Below are 12,291 nucleotides of genomic sequence, written 5' to 3' on the forward strand. Positions count from 1 at the left end.
TAATAAGTCTAATTGGAGTACTAATTTTGTATACACTACTACTACATGCAATTATTTAGTAGCAAATATTTTCGCAAAGAATTAATTGGAAGAGTAATATGGAAAAAAAATCAATTAATACTTTCTTTTTTCAGCATAGTAATCAACTAATATGACACAGAGGAAGTAACAAACTTTACAATTAATACTTGTCACTATTGTAATGAAGGAAACATATGAGCTGTAATAACAATTTATCGGTAATATGAATCTCAAAGGGGTGATTTAGACATCGAATACAAATACAGTATGCATGAAAAAAAAAACTGATTTTGTTGGATCTTACGCGTGGATATTTTTGTATATATTTACATACTAGATCAGTGTCGCCTGTGCTAAGCACGGGCCCAACATTTTAGGCCAAGTAAATACTAATATTTTGCACCAGCAATGGTGTTGTCATTCGGTTAGGACTTGACTTTTAGTTCCTTGTTTGTTTGCTATAATAAATATCTAAAATCACAGAGACAACATAGGCATTCTTTTTAACATAAGGCAACAATCTTCAAAATTACACGTGCCCAACTCTTCCCATAAAATTTATTGCAACCATAGCTTCATGAGGATACTTCATAGGTAAGAACAAGTAACCCCATCACCACCATTTGTATTCATCTAAGTGAGAATGAACTTTGAAATTCACACAAAATAAAAGGAGCACAAACAATGTGTTTGTCTACATTTTGCCCCTAGAAAAATGAATACATTTATCATTTGTGTCTATCATCCATCGTCCAAACCTGAAACAGCGAACCTATTAGCCTGAATAACTTCATCAATAGTACTTCAAAAGTGTTATTCCAAAAACAAATAAAAGACAATTTTTTTAAAAAGAAAACTTTAAATTGCCAAACTACCGCTGGCTACAAGCAGGCATATTGAAACTTGAGAAGTTATTCAAAATTTTATATGATTTTTAAAAATATTTTAAGTTATTAATTACTGTGATTTATAATTTTTTAAGTGATTTTGAAGTAATATATATTATTTCGTTCTCCCAATTTATGCACCATAGATATAACTTCAAAGATTAATCATTTTTATGTCTTTTAAATATTTTAAATTGTTAATTATTGTAATTTGTAGTACTTTTTATGTAATTTTTTTTACTTCTCATGTCCCAATTTATGTGGTATTGATATAATTTTGAAAGTTAGCCAATTTTGTTTATGTCTTTTAAATTTCGAAGTTATTAATTATTGTGATTTATATACTTTTTACGTCATTGTCAAATAATATATGTCATTTCCTTTACCCCATTTTATGTGTCACACAATATTGAAAGTATTTATTAAAATATTAATTTCTAACTCCACAAAAATAAAAACAATCATGAAAGTAATTTTATTTCTATATACGAAAACAATTGACATAATGTTATATTCGAAATTACATTAATAATTTTTTTTTATACTACACTCTAAATATCATGCCGTAAAAGAAAACTTTGAATCTTACCCCACAAAATAACCAATATACTTGTTTTTCTTTTCCAAGTTATTATTTATTTTTTAGTTTTTTTTTCTTCCTCTATATTTCTCAAGCCCCTTTATATTGACATTTTCATTTTTTGTTTTTTCTTTATTTTTTAACTACTCATTTTTCTTTAGTTTGTATTTTAATATTCCTTAGAATTTGAATATTAATTTTTTTCCTTGTCAAATTTTCCCTGTTAAATATATTTTAATAATCAAAATACGAATTTAGTGGTCATATTATGTAACATAATGTTAAAAATATGTTTATGCAATAATCGTTTAAAGTATTTTTAGGAACAAAATATTAACTTTTCATACACATTTTATTTTAAATTAGTTCAAAATTTTCTTTCAAAAACATGTCAAAACAAGCTTAGCATTTATTATTGTTTGTAAAAAGTTAATTAATAGAAACTCTTCATTTTAACACAATTATAAAAATATCGTTATGGGCCAATTTTAAAAGTAAAGACATGTATGGATTTTTCTAGATTTTCATTTTGGTCATTAATTATACAATTATTATTTCGCCCTTAAATATTATTAAAATTACTAAAATGCCATTGTTTAATAGATATTTTTGGTTTAATGAAAATTTCACACTACAAAAAAAAAAAAAATCTATAGAAAATGTGATTGAATTTAAGGTTACAATATTTATTTGTGAATTTTTGGCATTAATTTTATATTTTTTTCATATTTTTTATTAATCAATTACTCATTTTCGGGATTTACCGAAAAAAATAAAAATTTAAACAAAATTGTTGAAAACGGGTCGGGTAGTTTATTTAAAAGGGGGGGTTGATTTATGGGTCCGATTAGGTGTTTATGGGTTCGAATTTTTTAGGGGAATAATTGATTCCTTTCCATTTTCATATAAATGCCATGTGGTAAAGTCAAAATGACATGGCAATTCCATGTGGCATTTAAAAAAATGGAAATTGAGCTGGATATGTCCAGCAGGCCAACTAACGCCTATAAGGGCATATTTAGACGAAAAGTTGGACGACGAGGGCATGAGTGAGCCAAACTTTAAACGGATGATATATCTAGACCTTTTCGAATAATTTAGGGACATATTTGACCCTTTATCCAAAAAAATATAAAGTCGTTACACACGCAACAAATACTCCTATATTACATTTTCTATATAGATGATGACTGATGAGTATGGTTTTTAACTTTTTAGTAGTCATATTCTTTTTCCTTCTTTTAGTTTTTGCTAGGGATACCAACATCTAATTAACTAACGGCCGGTTTAATTTGAGGCCTAAAAATATAAACAAATTTTGTATACATATTTAGATGAAAATTATTAATATTTAATATTGTTTTTTCAGTTATTGATTTTAGGTAAGATTTTATCAACTCAACATTGAAAAACATTCTTTCAGTGAGGCAATTATTATATGACTTGCTAACATAATTTTATAAGTAATAAGTTGACAAATATAAAATAAAGATAAGAGTTAGAACTATAGAATCTGATTCAAGAAGTTAATGACTTGGTAAACACCATTTTAATATGCTTGTTGTAATGTTTGAAACTAAAATTTAAAAAGAAATAAAAAAAATTGTAATTCACTTTGTTCAACATATTAAACTATTAATTCTTATTTTTAACAAAGTATAAAAGATGTTAAAGTGGATAAAATAATATTTTTTTTTATCATAATTAATTAATTTTTTATAAAAATTTAACAAAGGCAAGAGCCGTCCCCGTTGATGCTTGACACCCCTCTTCTGCAATATAACAGCTAATGGATCATTTTCGGTCTACTTTTTCTACCATTACATCATCCTTAACAGAACCATGCATAAATTTTTTTAGCTCAAACACCCAATTTTATCTGGTCACTTGAGAATACGCATAAATTTTTTTAAAAATTTTGAATTCAAAAGTATATAATAGAAACACTTTATAATATTATGTCTTTCCATGACTAATTGAAATAAGTCACAGTTTTGAGTCTTTAAGAAAAATTCCTGACAAGTTAAAATTTTTTATCTATGTATTAATATAATGTAAGTTTTGACATTACGAATATATAATAGTTCAAGTGTTTAAATAAATTTTAATACAAATTTAAGATATTATAAATAAACTTAATTAAATACTCCCTCTGTCCCATTTTATATGATGTACTTTGATTTGGCACAAACTTTAAGAAAAATGGAAAGACTTTTAAAACTTGTGGTCCAAAATGAATGATAGAAATTTGTGTGGTTGTAAATCATTTCATTAAGGGTAAAAAAGACATTTTATAGGCAAATTGTTACTTAAAATAGAAATGTGTCATTCTTTTTGGGACTGACTAAAAAGGAAAGTAAGTCATATAAATTGGGACAGAGGGAGTAATAAATTTAAGAAATTATTTGTGTATTAAGCATATAATGTACGTTTTAGCAATACGAATATACTACTTCTGCATGCTGAGCAGGATAATAGTTAAAGGCTGTTGATTCATGAGATAAAAAGGATAATAGTTTTTTGATAAAATATTAAATTGTTTAATCCTGTATTTAATTGTTTATTAAATAATGAAATAAGTTATAAATGAATATATAAATAAATCATGTTTAATACTACAATTAGGGTTAATTATAGTATCCTAAATCTAATTTTCTTCCATCATAACTACAATGTTTGAGAAAATCCAAAAACAATATGATCCATGGCTAGATTTATTTAAATATATTGGACTTTTTACCTTATTATCCCTCTTTCTCATCATCATCATTTCCACAAAATTCCCAAAAAAAATCGAAGAACCTCAATTTCACGTAAATTCAATATCTTTCTCTCCTTTAATTAATTATCATCATGACTCAAAAAATATTATAGATTGGAATATTACTCTTTCCATCAAGAACCCTAATGAGGGTAGAATTATTTTTGTGTATGAAGAAATTCGAGCTTGGATTTATCACATGGATGATTTTTTTTCGGTGACTAAATTAGTGGATCCAATCATTCAAAAATCAAAGGAGAAAATAATGTTGGTGCCAATAAGGTTAAGTAGTTATGATCATGATGGATGGCTAAGCAAAGAAATTGAAGAAGAATTTGAAGGATATAAAGAGGTGGCTTTTGATTTTTTGTTGCAATCAAGATTTTGTGTTAACACTAAATTAAGGTTTAGAAAGAGTAGTGCAATTCTAGTGGTAGATTGCAATGATTTGAGGCTTGATTCATTTAATATGACTAATGGGATTATGTCTGGTAATGGAGGAAATTGCACACAACAGCTGTTATATTGATGCAAGTTGCGTGAATTCTTCAGTCGTGTTAGATTCTTCAAAAATACACTATTTTTGTCGAATTTAACCTACACTCCTTGACATTTTTAAAGAGTCTGAGCAATATAAAATGCATCCCCTAAATTTTCATTTTTTTTTTGTATTATGGACTAGTTCAATTAGGTTTTGCTTAAATTTTGAGTTTTCTTGTATGAAGAGTTTGGCACATTATGTATTCAATTTATTTTAAAATAAAAAAGATATTATAGATTTTTTAAATTTTTGGCTAAATTTTCTGGCAATTTAGCATTACCCTACTAATAATTACTCTCTCCGTCTATTTTTGTATGTCACCTTTTTACTTTGCACTTGCTTTTAGAAATGATGTAACTTTACCCTTCTATCCTTATTTAATTTTTTTTCAAACTCAAGTTTTCAATCAATTAATATGAATTAATTTATTTTGATTAATTAATTTAACCAATGAACATGAATCATTTACTTAGCTTTTCTAAGTTGGCAAATGTATATTTTCAAGGCTAATAACTTACAAGAGTAAAAAAGGAACAATATGGTAATTTATGCATTGATTTTATGAAATGACAAGTACTCCCTCTGTTCCTAATTACTTGTCCACTTTTGAATTGACACACCTATTAAGAAAACAATAATTGATATAATGACTTTACCATTTTATTCCCATTAATTATGAAGTAAATGAATTAAAAACTTAAGATTTTCAAGAAGTTCTACATTTTTAAAGTAATAAATTGAGGGTATAATAGAGAATTTTTTTTTGTCCTTTCTTGATTTGTCAAAATGGACAACTAAAAAAGGAAAACTGAACAAGTAATTAGGGTCCGAGGGAGTATTATAGATCAACTATTTATAAAAAATGATGACATATAAAATGAGACGGAAGAAGTATAATATAATAATCACAATGGTAGTATTATGTTTTACTATAAATTGCTACTATTTGCGTAGAATTTAATACTAGGCACATAGATTACATGATAATACAAAATTATTGAATGTTACTCTATCCTAGACTCCGTACTAGCTGTGAATTCACAATGACCACAAAGTCCTTTTCTCCTTTCGTCGTCTCATAGATTCGTCACCGACTTTTCTTTACTTTCCACTCCACTCTCCCACTACTGCAGATGCTCCATATCCTCCGCCATGGCTGACCCGAATCGACCCGTTACCGGTTACCCCGCCGCCGCCGCTCCTCCTCCAAATCACAATGGCTACCCCTCTGCTCAACCTCCACCTCCGGCCACCGCCTACCCTTACGCTGCACCACCGTATTACAACAACTACCCCTACCCAGACCCTTACGCGGCCCAGCGTAATACCTTTCTCCGACGAGTGATAGCTATACTTGTTGCTTCTACGATCATCACCGGAACAATTCTCTTTGTCATCTGGATTGTCATTCTTCCACGCATCCCTGAGTTTCAAGTCGACTCGCTCTCTGTTTCTAATCTCAATCTGTCGAATTCCCTCATAACTGCTAACTGGGATCTCCGATTTACTGCCAGGAATCCAAACAAGAAGCTTACTCTGTACTACGACGAAATTGCTGCTGCGATTTTCTATGATTCACTCTCAATTGCTGATACTACGGTTCCACCTTTCTTTATGGATAGGGTAAACGAGACTTCCCAGGAGGTTAGATTTGTTGCGTCTGGGGCGTATGTGGAGAAATGGGCATTTGAGGGTATGGGAAAAGAGAGGGCTGAAAAGGCAAGTGTTAGATTCAATGTGAGGATGGTAGCTAGGGTTAGTTTTAAAGCAGGAGCTTGGAGAGCAAGGAGGAGGTATTTGAGAGTTTACTGTGGGGATTTGTCAGTTGGAGTTGCGTTAAACAAGTCTTCTGGGAACTTGCTTGGAGGACAAAGGCAGTGTGGGGTTGGGCTGTGATGGTGGCGTTTTAACTGAGGTGAATTTTAATTGAATTTTGGTGACCCATTAGATTCTCTAATTCTGTTGCATTATATACTTCTTAGTATAATTGTATAAGCAATGTAGTAAGGATAATGCTAATTGAATTGCGTTATGTAGATCTGATATAAAAAAAACACGAAAAAGCTGATCTTGATTGTTTATTTCTCACATTGGTGTATGCACATCTTTAGGTTGTTCTTGTTGTTATTTCTGTGGCTACATTTAAGATGTGGAGATAGAATGTGTTATATTTCTACATTATTCTTGGTTCTGGTTATTTGCTTCTTATGATTTACAGTATCGCTAAGCCAAGTGAAAAGGGCTGAAAGTTTGATATGTTAAGGAATAGAAGGTTAATTCTATGAACCTGTAAAAGCCCCTTCATGTCATTTAGGATTCCATTTTATTGGCTATTCAAAATCTTGGAAATATTAGGCTTCTGTTATGATGAAAATAATTTTCTGGTGATTCCTAGTGCTTCACTAAGTTCCTTCCATATGATAGCTTCTTTTCCTCAAAGCATTGCTTTAAAGCATTAAAAGGTAATGTTTTTACTATTTCTTTTGACCTCATCAAATAAAAGTTCGTTCCTATATCGTCCAAGTTATAAGTTCTTGATGTCTTAACTCTTGATGTGAAGCAGTTCAAGGTAATGTCTATATGGACTTTTAGGCTTCTACTATCATGTCTACTCGTTGATACAAGCTTAAAGTATCAAGATCGTGACCTTTGTGATGCAGAGCCAATTTGGTTGTGGGGCATTGTGTTGGCAGATTAAAGAGTAACCAACTATTCAGATGCTGTGGTTGTGGGGAAATATGAATAGAAGCACTGGGAAAAAGGAGTTGTAAAGGACTATCACTGTGAATCCTTTTAAATAGCCTCGTAGTTCATGTTATTTCATGTGATAGGCACTTTTGATATAGTTAAACAACATCAAAAGAATCTTAAAGACACTCTTGTTCATCTTCAACTCTGAGATCTGGCTCATGGAGATTTTGAGACTTGGACTTGGTCTTGAGAAACCGAAACCTTGATAGTTATAGAAGGCTTTGACCTGTAGAAACTCTCTGAACTCTGAGAATTTAGCATCCCAGAGGAGATGGCTGTCTTTCTGTGTGCGTGGTGACTTGGTGGTGTTTGGGGGGGGGGGGGGGGGGGTAAGGGGGGTGTTTGTGAACTTAATATTTGTACATATTCAATAAATTTCTTAATACAAAGTTATTGGATTTCGTAGTTCATGTTATTTCATGTGATAGGCACTTTTGATATAGTTAAACAACATAAAAAGAATCTTAAAGACACTCTTGTCATCTTCAACTCTGAGATCTGGCTCATGGAGATTTTGAGACTTGGACTTGGTCTTGAGAAACCGAAACCTTGATAGTTATAGAAGGCTTTGACTTGTAGAAACTCTCTGAACTCTGAGAATTTAGCATCCCAGAGGAGATGGCTGTCTTGCTGTGTGTGTGGTGGTGGTTGGGGGAGGGGGGGTAAGCATGCGTTCAGAGCACCTTTGCCAGATGGGCAGATGTGAAAGTATAGATTGCAGGAGCGCTATAGGATTATGCACTCACTGCGGCTGAACTAGTGAAGGTTTGATTCTATAGGATTATGCACTCGCTGCTGCTGAACTAGTGAAGGCTTGATTCTATAGGATTATGCACTCGCTGCTGCTGAACTAGTGAAGGCTTGATTCTATAGGATTATGCACTCGCTGCTGCTGAACTAGTGAAGGCTTGATTCTATAGGATTATGCACTCGCTGCTGCTGAACTAGTGAAGGCTTGATTCTATAGGATTATGCACTCGCTGCTGCTGAACTAGTGAAGGCTTGATTCTATAGGATTATGCACTCGCTGCTGCTGAACTAGTGAAGGCTTGATTCTATAGGATTATGCACTCGCTGCTGCTGAACTAGTGAAGGTTTGATTCTTATGGTATGAATCTTCTTAAAGATTTGTTGAAGGGCAGGGCATTGTCCTTCATTGCAGATTTACCACCTCTATTTTGGGGTATTTTACGGCCTTACCCCTGGTTTATTGCCTACTTCTCAAAAAGTGAAATCATTGGTTTCGATATATCGGTTCGGATCAGACCAGGATGAATAGGATTGGTCTTACCTCTCACTCAGATGTAACACTCCTGCCGCTGACATATGTTATATGTGAATGGTTATAATTATTCTATTAGGCTATTACCTGGTGTCTGTACTGGGACATCTAAAAGGAAATTAAAGTACATGCTGATATTTAGTTATTGAGGAACAATCTTCAATATAAATATTTATGTACAGCCGTGCCATTTGTTAGTATCTTTGATAGAAGATGAAGTTAATACACACAGGAGGCGCAAGTCCTTCACCTCTTGAAGGACCAATCTGCTGTCTTGATGAAAGTTGCTAGCAAATGAACCTTTTTTTGTGTCCTATCTCCTTCTCTGCTCTTATCTGCCAGGGATGATAAGATATCTGTTTTTTTGCGTATCTACCTTTTTCAGTTGTACTATTCAAGTTTAAGCTACGATTATATTTTCCAGTTTGCTGGAACCATGCCGTGTCTTGGTTTTAACTTTATATCGTGATACAAATGTCATGTCTTGGCAACAAATGAACATGCTCCTTGAATTATCTAAGTAAGAATAACATGAAAGGAGACATTCTCTATTTCTCTTGCCAAGAGATTTGCATCTATGCATTACTTTCAATGTAGTTACAGAAGAAATAGTTATCTTGTGCAAATAACTTATATATTCCAACAGTGTTAAAGACTATTACACTATTTGTGTATTTTCACTCGTTGTAGGATGACCTGTCTTATTTTCCAGGTTACGAATCCCACTTGTTATGGACAATTACTTGTAGTTATCTTTGAAGTGACCGGTGACCTGATAGTATGAAAGTTCTATTACACTGTAAGTGTGTAAAAGTAAGCTCTTCCATATCCTACCTTGTTGAAGCCAACAATTCCCATTTCCAGCTATGCGTAGGGAATGGGATCTCCAGGAGTTGTTATCCTTTGTGCATGTTTTTACTCCCCATCAGATGATTTACGAGGGTTCTTTTGGTTCTGGTGCTATAAGTCATCATCACTTTCATTTTTTCTTTAGAATGTCTTGTATAAACTGTTTCTTGGACTGTAAAAGCTTACAGCTCCAACTTAGTATATATCTTTACTTCCAGTTTATTTGTATTGAATTGTTATTCCACTTGTTTTTGCTCTAGACCGGAAGTAAAACTTGGTCTTGAATTTGTTGTCTATGACTGGAAACACAACAAGATCCTCCTTCCTTGGCTATTGCTGATCCTGTTTGTTGTTTTATTTTGAATGAAATTCAATTGTACCTTTCAACTTTGTTAATCTCGGAATTGACTCCCCTCGATTCCTCATAGAGCTAGGGGTTGAAAAGATCAATGAAAAACTAGAGCGCGAACTAGCTGATCTACACACAAGTAGGGTAAAGCCAAATGAATAACTCTTGTTTTTCTTGTTGTAGTTCTCTTTCTTCCAAGCCTTCCCAAATACTAAATCATTAAAATGTTACCTTACCAAATTTAATCATATCGGTTATAGCGTAAATTATTAGTAATTAATTAACTTTCTCATAAAATACTACTCTATGTAATAATTGAACTTGAAGTTTTACTGATTCAGGGTATAATGGGCAAATATGGTTGGTATCTTGAGAATAATGCAATCCTAGTTTGTCAAGACTATAGAAGTAGGGCCATTTGGAATAATTCTTGAATCTTTATTTACCTTTTTATTAGCCTTTGCGTAGAAGCATACGTCCCTAAAAGATAAGGTTGCTTGCAACTAGCACACAATATCATCACCATCACCAAACTTCATTTTCCACCATTCACTTTTCCTTTAAAATTGCCAACTTGTTACTGCATGTAATTTGGATGTATTTGTCGTTGGAACATTTCCAAAACATGTTCTTGGAAATGAGGTTTTGGACACCGTTTGGGGTGGAGCTAGGTGGGGTCCGTGGATTCGGATGAACCTAGTAGCTTTTCGTAGATCTTGTATTTATACTAGATAATTAAATAAATATATATGTATATTAACTCATGAACTCCTAACAAAATTGATGACAACTTAGTTGTAAGAAAGGGGTCGTGGGAATGTTTTCCACAACCCCAATATCAACAACAAGTCACTCTTTTTTTTTTAAAAAAAGGGAAATTCAAAACTCCAAAAACTTAGAACCCCAAACTCCTAATCCTTGCTCCTCCTCCGAGTCAATAGTCATCTAAATCTCAAGTGTTTAAAACAACAAATATGAAAATAAAATCCCCATTGATAAGGTGGTGATCAGGATCTCTTCATCCATAACTATAATTTTGGGGCTCGAGACTTGTAAATTGAAACCTTTCATGAGAAGCGGTTTAGCTTTTTATTTGATTTATTCCATGTGAATTTGATTCAGTCAGATAACTACGTTTCGGGTACCAAATGTTTAAGTTACACCAAAAGTCTCTCACCACATTATACAAAAAAGTAAAATTGCAAGATGAAGTTTCTTAACCTACTAGTATTCTTTTAATCAAAGACCACATGGGTCAGGTTTTAACCTACTACGAAAGTTCGTATCATAATCATATTTGAAAAGGGAATATATTTTCGTACATCCTACTTTAATAGTCTCTCCACACCAACAAAAATAGAAAAATGAAAAGAAATTCTCCCAACATTTCCTATACAAAAAGATCACTCTCTTTTTATACAAGAAATAAAGTCTCTCACACCACATTATAGAATCCTAAAAAAAAAAGCCATATTAACAAATATATCTCCCCTTACAAAAAATCTCTCCCAAAGAACTAAAACACCACCACCACCACCACCATGTCGGCCAAAGACTGCGGCCACCACGATGAGGAACGTCACAAGCTACACCGCCGCCTATTCGCCGCCTTAGTTGGCTTCATAATCTTAGTCCTCTTCATCATCCTTCTCATTTTTCTAATCCTTAGGCCAACAAAACCACATTTTATCCTCCAAGATGCTACTATATATTCTTTCAACATTTCCTCACCTAATCTCCTCACCACCAACTTCCAAATCACCTTAGCCTCTCGTAACCCTAATGACAAAATAGGAATTTACTATGACAAACTTGATGTCTATGCAACTTACCGTGGCCAACAAATTACTCTCCCTACACTTCTACCACAATCATATCAAGGTCATAAAGATTTCACAATATGGTCACCTTTTGTGTATGGTAACTCAGTCCCCGTCGCGCCGTACCTTAGTGAGAGTCTTAGTGAAGATCAAATGGCTGGAACTGTGTTGATTAATGTTAAAGTTGATGGAAGAGTTAGATGGAAAGTTGGAACATTTGTCTCAGGGAAGTATCATTTGAATGTCAATTGTCCAGCTTATGTTGGTGGTAAAATGATTGGAAACAGTATTGCTGTTGGTTCAGCTATGAAGTATCAATTGGTACAAAATTGTCATGTTGATGTTTAATTTGTGGAACTAACAATGTCATGGATATTGACATCTTAAGAATGATGCTCTCTCACTCTCTACTCCTCACCCCCCCCCCCCCCCCCCTTTTTCCCATATCTA

General features: G+C 32.7%; 2 protein-coding genes across 3 annotated transcripts; both read left to right on the forward strand.

The window, feature by feature from the left end:
• The first annotated feature begins 5,804 nt into the window (after positions 1–5,804).
• Positions 5,805–10,000, forward strand: LOC102605917 (protein YLS9-like). 2 transcript variants are annotated; one of them, XM_006361035.2, is made up of 2 exons: positions 5,805–6,705; positions 9,536–10,000. In XM_006361035.2, exon 1 carries the CDS (start codon positions 5,943–5,945, stop codon positions 6,684–6,686), a length of 744 nt encoding a protein of 247 aa, XP_006361097.1. In that variant the 5' UTR covers positions 5,805–5,942; the 3' UTR covers positions 6,687–6,705; positions 9,536–10,000. The 2 variants fall into 2 exon arrangements, with proteins under 2 accessions (XP_006361097.1, XP_015170616.1); XM_015315130.1 differs by lacking the exon at positions 9,536–10,000 and adding an exon at positions 7,451–7,831.
• A 1,372-nt stretch (positions 10,001–11,372) lies between these two features.
• Positions 11,373–12,270, forward strand: LOC102606257 (protein YLS9-like). The gene has a single exon (XM_006361036.2). The coding sequence runs from the start codon at positions 11,563–11,565 to the stop codon at positions 12,187–12,189; it is 627 nt and encodes a 208-aa protein (XP_006361098.1). The 5' UTR covers positions 11,373–11,562; the 3' UTR covers positions 12,190–12,270.
• Positions 12,271–12,291: the final 21 nt, after the last annotated feature.

Source organism: Solanum tuberosum, unplaced genomic scaffold (genome assembly GCF_000226075.1).
Source record: "Solanum tuberosum cultivar DM 1-3 516 R44 unplaced genomic scaffold, SolTub_3.0 scf00345, whole genome shotgun sequence".
NCBI lineage: Eukaryota > Viridiplantae > Streptophyta > Magnoliopsida > Solanales > Solanaceae > Solanum > Solanum tuberosum.